The following is a 16,478-nucleotide window of genomic DNA, read 5'->3' on the forward strand; positions in this document are numbered from 1 at the left end:
AACGGGTGTCTTCTTCACCTCTTGATGCCCATCTCACACAAGCCTTCCAAGCCCAATTCAACATCAGTCCTACTCAACCGGATTGGACTGCTGACTCTGGTGCCACCACCCACATGCAATCTTCCGAACACGGCTTAGATAGCTCTCATGCGGACTCTTGTAAAACTTTTGTGACCTTTGGTAATGGTCAATCTCTCCATGTGTCTCGAGTTAGAAACACCAATCTTTTTAATTCCATTCCTTTAAAAAATGTCTTGGTTGTTCCAAATCTTACACGAAACTTACTGTCTATTAGCAAACTTACCAATGATTCTCCGGTTGATGTTCTTTTATCTAATGATTCTTTTCGTATTCAGGACCACAAAACGGGAGAGGTCATCGCTAAAGGAACCTGCGATAACGGTTTCTATGTCCTCTCACATGGTCACCAGTCTCTTGTCGCAGCTTTGTCCGCTTCTCATTTACGTGCTTCGGTTGATAAATGGCATAGTCGATTAGGGCATGCTTCGTTTGATGTCATTTCTTTATTGAATAAACTTGGACATGTTTTACTTACATCAATTTTACCCAAACCGGGTTTATGTTCATCTTGCCAATTTTCAAAATCGCATCGTTTACCATTTAATGAAAACCCCAAACGAGCATCTCATGCACTTGATCTTATTCATTGCTATCTTTGGGGTCCCGCACCAATTATATCCACCGATGGCTATAGATATTATGTCATTCTCGTGGATGATTATTCTAGGTTCACTTGGTTTTACCTACTAAAAGTTAAATCCGATTTTTTCCAAACACTTGTAGCATTTTCAAACTTAGTACAAAATCAATTCTCCACCACCATTAAAGTATTTCAAAGTGATGGAGGAACGGAATTCACTAATAACCAAGAGCAACAATTTTTCCAACAAAACGGCATTCTTCATTGGCTATCTTGTCCCCATACTCCGCAACAAAACGGTAGAGCCGAACGAAAAAACCGTCACATCACCGAAACGGGACTAGCCATGATGTTTAATGCTCACGCTCCGGCAAGCCTATGGCTTGATGCATTCACCTCCGCAACCTACATAATAAACCGCCTTCACACCCCTTTACTCAAAAACAAGTCACCTTTTGAACTTATTTTCGAACACCCTCCATCCTATGCAAACTTTCATATTTTTGGGTGCCGTGTGTTTCCTTACCTTAGGGACTATACCAAAAATAAACTTTTGCCTCGAAGTATTGAATGTATTTTTCTTGCTTATAGTCCTCGCTATAAAGGTTATAGGTGCCTTGACCCTACTACATCTCGCATCTACACCACTCGTCATGCAAAATTTGATGAAGAACCATTTCCTTTCTCTGGTAACACTTCTCCGATAAATGATGCCACACTTATTCTTTCAAATTTTGATGACACCTTACCTTTGCCCACTTCATCACCATCGCCTCCCATACCTCAGACCCAAACACAAATACCCACCCCTACCCACTGTCCCACTTGTCCTACTACTTCCCTTCCTCAACCGGCCCAACAACAACAGGCCCATACCACCCCCTTAAACTCTCCAGCCCATACCACCACATTAACCTCTCCCCCTTCACCTACTCCCACGACCCACGCTCCTGGCCCGGCCGAACCCGCACATCTGGACCAGCCCTTCCACACTCAGCCACCGTCACCCCAACCCGATCCCTCTCAATCAATTCCTACTCCACCCGTCCTCTCCTCTCATCGACCGACCACAATGTCTAAATCTGGAATTTTTATACCCAAACATTTTGTCACTTTAGCCGATTTTTCTCCTCACACTCTTCATCATGCGCTTCTTGCCACCATCATTCCTAAAAGCTACAAAACTGCTTCTAAGAACAAACAATGGCTAGAGGCTATGCATCATGAGCTTCATGCTCTCCATCGTAATCATATATGGGAACTTGTCCCACGAACCCAACATTCCAATGTTGTTGGTTCCAAATGGATCTACCGTATCAAATACAAAGCCGATGGATCTCTTGATCGATACAAAGCCCGTCTTGTCGCTCAAGGATTCACGCAAATTCCCGGCTTAGACTTCTCTCACACCTTTAGCCCTGTTGTCAAATCCTCGACCGTTCGTGTTGTTTTAGGTCTTGCCACCATTTTTAAATGGCATCTTCGTCAACTTGACGTAAATAATGCCTTTCTCAACGGAAACTTAACTGAAATCGTTTACATGGAACAACCGTCGGGTTTTATCGACTCAAACTTCCCACACAATGTTTATCGACTCAAACGCTTCTTGTATGGTCTAAAATAAGCACCACGTGCTTTGTTTCAACGCTTGAGTGCCTTTCTTATTTCTCTCGGTTTCGTTTGCAGTAGATCCGATCCTTCCTTGTTTGTTTACAACAAGGACACCAATCTCATTTACCTTCTTGTCTATGTGGATGATGTTATTGTCACCGGTAACAATGAAACTCTCATCAACACATTCACATCTCGTTTAAACAGCGAATTCAAGCTCAAGGAACTTGGTCCCTTAAGCTACGTTCTTGGTATCGAGGTTCTTCATTCATCCTCTGGTCTCTTTCTCAGTCAAACCAACTATGCATATGATATTCTTTCCAGAGCCGGTCTTCTTGATTCCAAACCTGTTGCCACGCCTCTATCTTCCACAGATTATTTCTCCACTCCCGGCACACTCTTTCATGATCCCACATTGTACAGATCTCTAGTGGGAGCTCTTCAATATCTTACTATCACTCGACCGGACCTATCATCTGCAGTCAACCAAGCTAGCCAGTTCCTTCATAATCCCACCATCTCTCACTTTCAACTAGTCAAACGCATTCTCCATTATGTTAAGGGAATACTATCTTATCGTCTCACATTTTCTAGTCCTACTAACACTACTCTTGTAGGATATTCAGATGCTGATTGGGCTCGCTGCATAGAAACACGACACTCCACTTATGGCTACTCAGTTTACCTTGGCGGAAATTTGGTCTCATGGAGTGCAAAGAAACAACCCACTGTGTCTCGCTCAAGCTGTGAATCTGAATACCGTGCTATGGCTAACACCACTGGAGAAATTGTTTAGCTATCAAATTTACTCAAAGAGCTTCATGCTTTACCATCTACAACACCCACCTTATTATGTGACAATAAAAGTGCAATTTTCTTAAGTCAAAATCCGGTGGCACACAAGAGAGCCAAGCACATTGATATTGACTGTCACTTCATTCGTGACCTAATCTCCGATGGTCGTCTACAAACAAAATTCATACCAACCAAGCTCCAAGTGGACGACATCTTCACCAAGAGTCTTCCAAGACCCCAGTTTGAACGCTTCATAAATCTTCTTCGTGTCGGACCATCACCGATTCGCTTGAAGGGGGTAACAGCCGATCAAAAGGAAACAATTCAATTATTAAAAATTATGATTTAGTCAATGCTGTATTTTTAGTTAAGAGTATATTTCTCCTAGAATAGTGGAGCCTATTCGTGTATATATTGTTGTGACTGTTAATGAATTCTTCAAGGCTAATTATCCTCACAACAACCAACCCACCACCACTACCACCATCAACCCACCACCAATATTATTGTCACCTCTTAGCCTCACACATCTCTCCCTCTCTTTCTCTAACACTAGAACCCACAACCACTATTATATTCACACATATACTCCCAGTCTCATTTTCAATCCCATTTACATCCCACCACCATCATTACTACTGCACATCCCTTTCAGAGACGGAAGCACGAGGTGTGACCGTGATTGATTCTCATTGCATACGATAAGTAAATATACTACATGATAGAAAAACAAACTCCAATTTGCCATTCAAAGTTTAAACATCCAAAATACAAGTTAATTTTAGAGTTTACATCTCAACAAAAGATAATTGTTAAAAGTTTACAACATCATTTCAAATTAAGGATCAAGGTTTTGTTTCCTATATCATCGCAAGGACGCGGGATATAACAAACATATCCAGCAAAAGGTGGCAATGGAGCATGGACACATAACATCTTGAAACATAAAACTACTTCTTGAACAAAAGAGGCCGCGGACATCCACTAGTTTCCTGAAAGACATGTAAGTTTTGAAAATCGTCAACAAGAAGTTGGTGTGAATTCATGCAGTTTGTATAAAATGTAAGAGTTGTAATTGTATAAAACATGGTATGTAATTGTAAAATGTAAGTTTGTAAGTTTGTAAGTTGTAAGTAAGGAAATCGAGATCGCTAATGTTTTGCAAGGACATTAACATGTGTAACGACATAGGAAGCATCCAAACCTAGGCGACTTTTTACATCGATTACCCTTTGACTGTGACCCAAAGCACTCTATGGCCAATGTGTGGGCCAAGAGAGTGAGGCTGCCCAGACCTGCTAGATTTAACCCTTGCTCTTTCAGTCGAACTTAGATTAATGGTGCTTACGTATACCCTAAGCAAAAAGATATGCAAAAAGATATGCAAGAACAAAGTTTACGGCTATTATTTTCAGTTTTCAGGTATTATAACTTGCGTTTCTCGATCAAATGAGCGATCTCTAATCATTTAAAGCCTGAGTTAGGCTAGGGTTAGTACCTAAACACCATGTATAACACAAATATGTTGTTTTCATGATAAAAGAACTATAAAAGATTTCTGTATTTCACGCATAATCAAAACGATTACACCAAGACCCCTTCAATAAGGATACAGACTAGAAATAAAAGGAAACAATAATCACCCCAGAAACTAATTGATTTCGTTAATTATGGGAGGAAAATATTCGACATATTTCAACACTCCCCCTCAAGTTGAGTAGTGGGATCTCCAATACCCAACTTGCACAAAACCGAATTGAAATTCTTCCCTGGAACGGCCTTGGTCAGGATATCAGCAAGTTGATCCTCAGATTTTATATAGGGAAGCTTCACAGTCCCATCTTCAATTTTCTCTTTTATGAAATGTCGATCTACTCCACATGTTTTGTTCTGTCGTGTTGAACAGGATTCTCTGAAATGCTTATGGCAGCCGTATTATCACAGAACAGTCTAGTTGGGAGTTTTATAGGAAAACCAATTTCTTTCATCAGTTTCTTTAGCCATAAAATCTCTATAATCCCTTTAACAATTCCTCTGAACTCCGATTCAGCACTAGACAATGAGACCACCTTTTGTTTCTTACTCCTCCAAGTGACTAGATTGTCTCCTAGCAAGGTAAAAAATCTAGAGGTTGACCTCCTTCCATTCGGGTTACTTGCCCAATCTGCATCAGTAAATACCTCCACATTTAAATGTCCACCTTTCTTAAAAAACAATGCCCCTACCAGGAGTGCCTTTAAGATATTGGATTATCCTCATGACTGCTTCCATATGCTCCTTTTGTGGTTGATGCATAAATTGACTAACCACTCCAACTGCATAGGAAATATCAGGTCTGGTATGGGCTAAATAAATTAATTTACCTACCAACCTCTGGTACCTTTCTTTGTTTGCTGGCTTGTCTCTGTCATTAATCTTGAGATTATGGTTGACTATCATAGGAGTATCAACAGGCTTGCAATCAACCATTCCAGTCTCAACCAACAAATCTAGAATATATTTCTTTTGAGAGATAAAAATTCTTTCTTTTGATCGAAGAACTTCAATCCCTAAGAAATATTTCAGCCCTCCAAGATCCTTCATTTCAAAATCTTTAAAAAGATTTTCCCGTAATTGAGCTATTTCTTCTGTATCACTTCCTGTAATAATCATATCATCAACATAAATGATCAAACACGTGACTAGTTCTCCCATTCTTTTGAAAAATAGAGTATGATCAGCATTGCTTTGTTTATACCCATATTTCTTCATAGCCATTGTAAATTTTCCAAACCATGCTCTTGGAGACTGTTTCAAGCCATACAATGCTTTCTTAAGCCTACAAACTTCATTTTTATTGAAGTCTTCCGAGAAACCAGGTGGAGCCTCCATATATACTTCTTCCTTTAAATCTCCATGGAGAAATGCATTTTTTACATCAAACTGATGAAGAGGCCAATCTTTATTCGCAGCTATTGATAATAGCACCCTGACGGTATCAATCTTACCCTGACGGTATCAATCTTTGCTACAGGAGAAAAAGTTTCTGAGTAGTCAATACCATATGTTTGTGTATATCCTTTTGCTACAAGTCTTGCTTTGTATCGTTTAACTGTTCCATCAACTTTATATTTGATGGTAAACACCCACTTGCACCCCACCGGTTTCTTGCCTTGTGGTAACACACATTTTTCCCACGTGTTGTTTTCTTCGAGGGCTTTCATCTCTATACTCATAGCTTCTCGCCATTCACGTTTCTTGCTTGCTTCTTGAGCAGTCTTGGGAATATTTTCTGAAAGGAGAGTGACAAAGAAGGCTTTTGCAACCTCACCCACTCTCCCCCTATCTCCATCAATTGGATACTTAGATTCACGTTTCTTGTGTTCTGGTGAGAATCGGTTTGGTGGTACTCCTCTATTTTTCCTTGGAGGTAACATGCGACCTTCTGGTTCTTTTGGCTCTGGTTCTTCCTGTTCTGGTTCTTCACATGCTCTGGTTCTTGAAAAGAATTAGTAGCATGTAAATTAGTATTATCAGATTGAGATTCAATTATTACCTCTTGTTGGACATCTTCTGAGGTCGATTCACTGGACATATGGACTGGTTCGTCAGCCTCTCCTATGCCTGGTGGGGAAGACTTGGTGGCTCCATCTACCTGCTCTGGCGGAACAGCCTTAGAACAACTCAACCAATCTAGAGATTCACTTACTCTCTCCCCCTGAATTCTAGATTGGTTATCGAAGTAGAACTCTGACTCTAAGAAGTCACAATCCATGGTGACATGAATGCAACGAGAAGCCGGATTATAACACCGATATCCCATCTGATGTGGACCATATCCAACAAAAACACTTTTTTCCGCACACGGGCCCAACTTGTCTCTATGAATTTTTGGAATGTGAATGAATACAGAACAACAAAAAATACGTGGTAGTAAGGTTAAGACAGATGGGATGGTCACTTAGCTTTCTAGGACCTTTAAAGGAGTTTGATGTCCTAGAATATGAGTAGGAAGATGATTAAGGAGGTAAACAGATGCGGCAACGGCTTCAGGCCAAAAAAATTGAGGAGCTCGAGATTCAATCATCATTGCCCGAGTTTTTTCTAGAACAATTCTGTTTCTTCGTTCCACCAATCATTTTGTTGAGGTGTGTTAGGACATGAAGTTTGATGAATGAGACCATTTTCTTGGATAAAGTTTTGCATAGTTTGGTTTACAAATTCTCCACCATTGTCGGAGCGAAGAATCTTAATGTTTTTATTGAATTGAGTTTGAATCATTTTATAAAACATAAAGAATTTCTCAGGCACTTCTGCTTTATGTTTCATAAAATACACCCATGTCATCCGAGAAAAATCATCAACAAATAATATGAAATATTTAAAACTATTTTTGTTGGAATTCGGAGCAGGACCCCAAACATCGGAATGAACTAATGAGAACGCAAAATCAACTCTCGTATTACTAGGATTGAAAGACACTCTATGGTTTTTAGCAAGAACACAAGTTTCACACTTCATACTAGTAGAGTTATTCAAAAAAAGACTCGGAAATAACATCTTAAGATAACCAAATGAAGGATGACCTAGACGACAGCGCCATAACCAAAGTTGTCTGTCAGCCGTTCCATGAGCAAGCATGGCATGTCCCTGGTGAGTCACCTCATCAACATAGTAAAGACCTCCTCGCTCAGTACCACGCCCAATTATCTCCCTCGTAAGAATGTCCTGTAACACGCAAAAATTTGGATACATTAGAACCACACAATTTAGTTCCTTCGTAACTTGGCTAATGGACAAAAGCTTAGAGGACAAAGATGGAATATAAAGACAATTCTTCAGCTTCATGTTACTCGAGAATTCAATGGCACCTCCACCTTTAACCTTGACATGCTCTCCACTCGCAGTTTCAATATATGTTTTTGATGATGATCCCAAGTGTAAAAAATCATTCAGATCATACGTCATTGTAACAGTTGCTCCACAGTCAAAAATCCAGTCTGTTGATTTTCTGAGACTGGGAGCAGGAGATCGAGCTTTATAACCTTTGGGTATGGTAGTCACATTTTTTCCAATGTCAAAGCAAAAAGGTTTAAAATATTTAGTATTAATAATAAAAGGGCTTGGAGTGAAACTTCCAATCCCTTTACCTATTTCTTTGACATCATCCATTCCCATCATCGCTCCTCCAAATCCAGCAGAAGAAACTGTCGGTCTTTCGTCAGCAGCCGAAGATGACGTCAGCGTGTCACCGGCGTTTTTCCCTCCGACGACAGCAGCCCCTTTGCCTCGTTGCCCTGGTTTTTCCCACCAATCCGGATAGCCCACCAATCTGAAACACGTTTCTTTGGTGTGCTTCTTCATGTTGCAATTGCTACAAAACAGTTTTGACTTATCCTCCTTCTCTTTATTTGGTGGTTCTGATCGGAATTTGCCTCTTCCGGTTGACTCGCGAGCAGCCAACCCTAACCCAATTTCAGACTCGGAAGAGGTTATTGTCTGCAAAATATTAAGTCTTGCAATTTCCCTTCGTATAGCGGCGTACGCGGTTTCTACAGAAGGAAGAGGGTCTCGCTTCAATATATCTCTCTTGATGGGTTCAAGTTTGTCGTCTATGGCCATCAACAATTAGTACAATCTCTGTTCTTGAACTTTCTTGTTATTGATCTGTATGTCTTCAGGGTCCTTCATTGGATTTGGATCCCTTCGGTCAATTGTCATCCAGATGTTCTGTAATTTGTTCCAGCATTCTTCCAACGTATCCTTCCCTTGCTTCAATGAGTTAGCCTTCTTATGAAGGTCGAAGATCTGTAGAGAATCAGTTCCTGACCCGTACGTTATTGCTAGCCCATCCCAAAGAGCTTTAGCAGTGGGGTATTGCGACACATTGTTAACAAGATTTGATTCAATATTTTGAATCAACCATGTGAATACACATTGGTCATCTTGCTTCCAGCATGCATATTTTTCATCTGTTTTTGATGGAGGTGACGGTTCTCCGGTAAGGTGAGAACCTCTTCCCCTCCTACCAACCGCTTTCTTCATGAGAGTAGCCCATAAAGAATAATTGTCTCCACTCAACTTTATCCCGATGGACAAGTTTTCAGAATTCAACGTTGTAGGTTGTGCTCCGAGGCCGCCCAGGCCGTTTCTCAGCAATGCTGCAATCTGCAACGTTAGGTCATCCGATATGGTGACACTTTTGTTTGTGTTGTCATCAATTTTTTTATCAAGCAAAACGAAATTTTAAGCACTCAATTAATCTCCCAGAATTATGAATTCATGGCTCTGATACCATGTTTTCATGATAAAAGAACTATCAAAGATTTCTGTATTTCACTCATAATCAAAACGATTACACCAAGACCCCTTTAATAAGGATACAGACTAGAAATAAAAGGAAACAATAATCACCCCAGAAACTAATTGATATCGTTAATTATGGGAGGAAAATATTCGACATATTTCAACATATGTATTCAACTTCATCAATAAAGCCTCTTAACATGTCATTTTCGGTTAGAGTTCATTTTGTCTGATTATTGTCAAAAAGCCGCGTTTTTTATCCATTATTCTCAACTTTTCTCTCACCCAAAAACATGTATGTACTTGTTATATGTTTATCACGTTTCAACAGTCTCTAAGTCCACAAATAATCAAGAGTTTATGGATTAAAATAATTCTTTTTGTTAAAAAAACATGTTTTAACTTCCAAAAAAGTCATGAAAAAGTAATTAAAAACATGATACACCTCAAGATTTGGCTAGTTTTTGTTGTGTTCTTGTTCGGGCAGAATAGGAGAAAGGTTGAGAGAGTGTTTGCACTTGCTTGATATTGAAGAAAATGAGGTGGCTGCCCTATTGCCGATCGGATTAAAAAGAAGAAAAATGGGAGGCGGTTTGTTAGTGATGTTGTTGTTATTATTATTATTATAATCTTATAATTAATTCTGATACTTCACTCATTTTAGTCATGTAACTTTTGAAATATAGCGTTTTATAAATTATGAATATGCCTTTGTGACAAACTTATTTTTCTCCACGTTTTAATCTAAATTTTGTTAAAAATAGAGTAGGGTCAAATATAACATATTTTATAATTATTATGAAAGAAAATCTTATTCTACTCAATATCCGTCAGGTATCTTATGGTTCAAATCGTCATTTAACCCTTCACTTACCCGTTTGACAATACGTGAAATATAAATTTCATGTTTCTAGCTGTTATAACTATTACAAGTTTTGTCCTTTATGTTTACTCCCTTTAGCAAGCAGTGTCCTTTAGCGCAAAAGTTGACAGATTTATACTTAATGTTCTAAAATCTTGCACGTTCTGTCCTTTAGGCCAAATCCACTTAGATTTTTTGGTTAAGTATGATCATGTGTCTTGCACATGAAGGCATTCTTGACATTTTACCCTTCCAAGGACTATTTTGTAAAAGAATTTTATTTGGAGACTATTTTGTAACAAACTTAAAAACAAAAAAACAAAGAGTTAAATGCCATTTTAGGCTCTGTGGTTTGTGCCATTTTCCAGTTTAGTCCAATGGTTTCATTTTTCTCTTATGGGTCCAAAAAGATATCACCGTTGCCATTTTAGTTAACTGGGTTAACTTCATCCATTTTTTCTGTTAACTAGAAGGGCAATTCGGTTAGTTAACTGGGTTAACTTCATCCATTTCACCCAGTGGACTAAAATGACAACAGTGAAACCTTTTTGGCTCTGTGGTCTGACAAAATGACCCAAACCACAGGGACTAAAATGGCATTAAACTTAAAACCAAAAAAATAAACTCTCTCTCTCTCTCTCTCTCTCTCTCTCTCTCTCTCTTCTATAACTGAAACTCATCTCTCTCTCTTTACCACCGCCACCACCCTCCCAAAACCACCTTGGCCATTGCCCCTACCTGCCACCACCCTCCCAAAACCACCTTGCCCGATTACTATTGATTCGTCAAAGTTTTGCGTTACTGATTGAATTTCGTGGAATTTGAAGTGACAACAAAGTTGTGACCATTGCACGCAGGTGGAGGGTTCCGATTCATTGCAAGTGGCGACAAACAGCGGTGGATTCATTGGGTTATTATGTGCTTTGTTACTTTTTTAAAAGTTTTATCCCTAATTTGTTATTTATTAACTAATGAGATTTGAATCTAGACATATTGTTGTGAGAATTACAATCTGCATTGTAATTTGTTTTAGGTCATGTTGTAAGAAATTATTGAAAGTTGAAATTATTGAAAGTTGATTTAGGTTTGGTGTTTTATTTTTTCAATCATGTGTTAATTGGTTATTTTGGTTTATGATCTGGTGGATTCTGTATATGATGAGGTGTTTTATAATTTGGAGTATTTTAATTAATTAGTTTTTGGTGTTTGGTCTTGATCTATGCTTCTTTTTTCAAATAAAGATGAAAATGTTACTAATCTTTTAGCTGGTACTATGGTTCCTGAATGCCCTGTATCAGCAGAAAAGCTCCCTCATTTTCTGTGGAGACTCGAAGATTATTTTCGTAGTTCTTGTGCAGGGTCGTAAATTGTGTCATTTTTTGTTCCCTTCCAGGTTTGCTCTCAACAAGAAATAAATGAATCATTGTTTTATAGAAAATATCATTGTATGAACCCTAAATGTTTGTGTGGTAAAAGAGAGAAGTGAGTTTTTTTTTTAAGTTTGGTATAAAATAGTCCCTAAATAAAATTTTTTTACAAAATAGCCCCTAGAATGACCTCATGTGTAAGGCACATGACCATACTTAATAAAAAATCTAACTAGTTTTGACCTAAAGGACAGGACGTGCAAGATTTTGGAACATTAAGTACAAAACTTGTTAACTTTTGCGATAAAGGACACCGCCTGCAAAATGGTGTAAACATAAAGGACAAAACTTATAATTTACTCAAATAAAAATGTTAACACGTTTTGATAAGCATCCTAGGATAACTTGTGGGTTTCATGCAACCTTTGGTTATTAACGCACACCTGGTTTGGTAAACGCTCGCGAGATAAACGGTTTGTCACGCGGTATTTCGTTCTTAAAAAAAAAACCATACGTTAAGAAAACCCAAACGCTTTTACGTTTTTACTCAAAATACATTATATTAATGTTGTATAATTGTTTTTAAGCTTGACTGATGTACAATGCATGTTTGGTTAATACCATGCACGTTAAAACTGGAGACATTTCGTTAACCGGAAACTTCCTCGTTTAATGACCTAGCTACACGCTAAGTCCACAAAATCTAATGTTATTGTCTAAGTATCCACAAAGGTTAAACGGGGCCAAAGCACGAAATTCCATTCTACACTTTCTAAGGTTTTTGTCATTTGTAGAATATATTGAACTTATATTCATCCAAACATAAGTCACAATATAATAAAACTTTTTTCTATTTACTTTTTAAGTAGTCTTTAATGCTAAATTGAGCGTACTTAAAAATATATTAGTCTTTAGACTTGCAAGTCACAACAACCATCTATATATAAAATTATATTCAACCAATACGTATTGGAATACTATATATCTTCAAATGAAGTTACATGTAAATTATTAATTTATAGTCGGGAAATTGCAAGGAGTTTGTCTTGATCATGCAGTTCATATCTGCTGTTGCTTGTAGATGTGTTTTCAGAGATTTGTAGAGTTTGTGCTATTTTCCTGAGCTCTACTTTTTGAACTTTACCGGTTCCTGTTTTGGGTAGCTCTTTCACAAATTCAACCTTCTTTGGTACCATAAATTTTGACATCTTCTTCCGGCAATACGCCAAGATCTCCGATTCGGCCGTGCCAGCCTTTTTCAAGACGACAAAGGCACAAGGACTCTCTCCCCATCTTGGGTGAGGCATTGCCACCACGGCTGCCTCGAGTATGGCCGGATGTTTGAACAAAATGGACTCTAGTTCCACGCTACTTATGTTTTCTCCACCAGAGATGATTACGTCCTTTGATCGGTCTTTGATCTCAAGGTAACCATCGGGATGGATAACGCCAACGTCGCCTGTTAAAAACCATCCATTCTTGAAGGCCTTTGCGGTTGCCTTCTCATCTTTTAAGTACCCTTTCATGATGCTACTTCCTCGGAGTACGATCTCTCCCATGGTCATCCCATCATGTGGGACACTATCCATCGTGTCCTTGTTCTTCACATCTACGTCTGCGAGAGTGAGTATCCCAACACCTTGGCGCGCCTTCAGTCTCGCCCGTTGTTCTTGTGGCAATTGATTCCATTTGGTTTGCCACTCACAAACAAGGGCGGGTCCCGTGGCCTCAGTGAGGCCATAGGCATGCATTATGTGAAACCCAAGGTTCTCCATCTTTTCCAGGAGGGGTGCAGGTGGAGGCGCCCCTCCTGTGAGGATGTTGACCTTGGATTTTATTTCATAGCGCTCATGCGGCTTTGCCTCTAAGAGTATGTTAAACACAATAGGTGCACAACACATGTGAGTCACCTTGTGCTTCGAGATACTCTTATACATTTCTTCAGCGGTTGTGTTGCGTATGCACACGTTTGTCCCGCCTCTTGCCGCCACACCCCAGGTGAATGTCCACCCATTGCAGTGGAACATTGGCAGTGACCACAGGTACACCGACTCGGTCCCCATTTCCCAACCTTGTATCAAGCTCATTGTGCTCAGAAAAGCACCGCGGTGGCTATACACAACCCCCTTCGGCGCAGAGGTCGTCCCAGAAGTGTAATTCAACGCGATCGCATCCCACTCTTCTTCAAGATCTTCACCAGGGTACCCGGGGTTACCATGGTGTATGAGTTGTTCATACTCCAAGTTTCCAAGGCGCACCCCAGTGGGCTTATCGATGTCATCTATCACAATGACCAAAGGCATCGCATTTTGCGCTGAACCGTCTTTAGAACCCGCCACCAGCATCCGCAGCGCCTCGGATGCTAACGGAACATACTGGTAATCAATAAAAAACACCTTGGCTTCTGAATGGAGGAGAATTGTGGCTATGTTCTTAGCATCTAGCCTTGTGTTAATTGCATTGAGCACAGCCCCAGCCATTGGCACTGCAAAATGCATCTCATACAAAGCAGGTACATTTGGCGCCAACACAGATACCTGTAAAATAACCAAAGCCCTAATCAAAATCTAGAAAGTTTAATGGTGTGCAAATGTTTCCAAATATATAAAAAACAAGATACTTACAACATCATTCTTGACAACATTAAGTGATCGAAGAGAGTAAGCGAGGCGACAGCAACGCTCATACGTTTGGCGCCAAGTGAAGCGAACTCCGGCGTATATGACCGAAGTCCGATTGGCATACACCATGGATGCTCTCTTGATGAAAGTGAGAGGAGTTAGAGGGACATAGTTTGCTGGACACTTTGCAAGTCTATCCATGATTACTTCAGTTAATTTAGCAGATGAAATCTAACTCAACAAGAGTTATGTTTAGTTTAAAAAACTGTTTGTGATTTTGAGGGAAATGCTTTTGAGTGTGAAGGAGACGAGAAGAAGGAGAGTGTATATATACAGGTTTGGTGGAAGCAATGAGATGGGAGGGTGGGGTAGAGATAGTGGGAATGGCCAATGGGCCATGGATGTTTGATTAATAATAGTTGGGAGTGTTCCTAGATATTACGCATGTAACTAACTATGTGTGTGTGTGTCACACATTGTGTTTGAACACAGCCGTTTGACTTTGAATGTTTGAAACCACCCCATTTAAAATGAAACCGGATTGAAATTAATAATATACCATTCATTAATTAGGATTAATTACAAGGGCACTCAACTGGCTAGGGGTTTAACAGTTTAAAACAACAGACTCAAAGTCCATAATTATTAATAATGGAATCCAACAATGGTTAAAGCAACCACTACACTCTCCGGCTGCAAGCTCTATCACTGAGTACCTGCAAAGCATATAGTAGGGTGTCAACATAAAATTGGCTAGTTCACAATTTAACCAGTTATTTCCAAAAACTTGTGTTTGTTAAATTACTCTTTTATATCATACCATGGAGAGCTACCCCATATGCAAGCTACTAAACTCCGTATACCGAATACTTTTGCGACCTGTTACATCGTTGTTGCCTCGTTTGTCAAAGTCCATCATCATTGACGGTTTGCCAAGGCCTATTAGTTAACGACCGATCCTCTCCAGGCACGGTGTGAGGTTGGTGAAACCTAAATAGCGCTATCAACTGATATCTCGTTCGCCAGGCACTAGCGACTAATCGGTATTGAAATTGGGTTTCGTGATAGAGTTCTAGAGTTTCGTTTAGTACACTTGTTCATGAAATATAAATAACAATTAACAGTATTCCAAACCAGGAATAGTAAGCAATCCCAAACCTGGGAAAGTGTTGTTCGTTCCGTTCCCAACCACTGGGAATACATGCTTTTAGTAAAGTGTGAACTCACCTTTATTTTGCTCGACAGGTAATTTACTTTGTTTTAAAGTTTGGTCAACCACGTCCTAATACGGTTACCAACACAAATCAGTTTCGTATGTAAGTATTCCACGTATTTATACACGTATTCTAGCATCATGTTTCACATACGCATCACATACGGTATCATATTCCAAACAGATGGACAGTAACTTAGATAACCCAAAAGCATAACACATTAGTGTGTGGTCCATTTATATACAACCCAATAATGAGTGTGCGGCCCAAACAGCTTAACGGCCCAAGGGAAGTGTGCGGCCCACCAGCATGTGTGCGGCACACCAGTGAGTGTGCGGCCACAGGCCGGTGTGCGGTCATGCAATACGCAGTTGTATAATGTGCATTGGTAATTTGTACATCAAGACTGTGCGGCTTCCAAGTGTGCGGCCATGCACGATTGGGTGGTACGATGTGTATCAACACTTGCACTGTTCAGAGTGTGCGGTCACTCTGAGTGTGCGGTGTGCCAAGAATGTTGTACGTCATGCAGTTTGCATTGTACATGTTATAAGTGTGTGGTGTCTAATGATTCCAACAGCAAACAATCTAGGTTTCTTATCTCCAATCATTCAAAATATGGATTCAAGTATTAATTTTTTCACATTTCAGCAGGAATCATCACACCACACAAGTTGTCTAAACCTAATCATCATACAAATTCCAAAGACGGATTCACGTTTCATTTCTTCAAAAAATCATTAAACCGGACTTTTACACTACATCATCTATATGCTTAACATTATCGTGAACAAATCTAAACATAATCGTCATCAATATCAAAAAGATTTAAACTTTGGTAGCACGAGATCAGAAAAATTGTTTACATTCAGGAACCACCTAATCAATTCATCACACATTATAACACATAGCATACATTGTAATCTCCCACTATCAATCATCATGCACTTTATTATTTAACGATCTATGAACATTAAAATCATCAAATCATCTTTCATTTACCGAATAGGCTTAAGTGCTTAACCATGTTTTCATTCATTTACAATGGATGTCAACATGTTT

The 16,478-nt window shown here is 39.4% G+C and overlaps 1 protein-coding gene across 1 annotated transcript; it reads right to left on the reverse strand.

Moving 5' to 3' along the window:
• Positions 1–12,505: 12,505 nt before the first annotated feature.
• LOC110915616 (butyrate--CoA ligase AAE11, peroxisomal) lies at positions 12,506–14,503 on the reverse strand. The gene is made up of 2 exons (XM_022160345.2): positions 14,206–14,503; positions 12,506–14,118 (listed from the first exon to the last, which is right to left on the reverse strand). The coding sequence occupies exons 1-2, from the start codon at positions 14,401–14,403 to the stop codon at positions 12,598–12,600; spliced, it is 1,719 nt and encodes a 572-aa protein (XP_022016037.1). The 5' UTR covers positions 14,404–14,503; the 3' UTR covers positions 12,506–12,597.
• Positions 14,504–16,478: the final 1,975 nt, after the last annotated feature.

Source organism: Helianthus annuus, chromosome 16 (assembly GCF_002127325.2).
Source record: "Helianthus annuus cultivar XRQ/B chromosome 16, HanXRQr2.0-SUNRISE, whole genome shotgun sequence".
NCBI lineage: Eukaryota > Viridiplantae > Streptophyta > Magnoliopsida > Asterales > Asteraceae > Helianthus > Helianthus annuus.

Bases quoted from the DNA above. Each gene is read 5' to 3' on its own strand.
- LOC110915616 (XM_022160345.2), bottom strand. From the start codon at position 14,403: ATGGATAGACTTGCAAAGTGTCCAGCAAACTATGTCCCTCTAACTCCT. The intron at 14,119-14,205 runs GTAAGTATCTTG...GTTATTTTACAG, and splicing joins ATGTTGTCAAGAATGATGTT to GTATCTGTGTTGGCGCCAAA.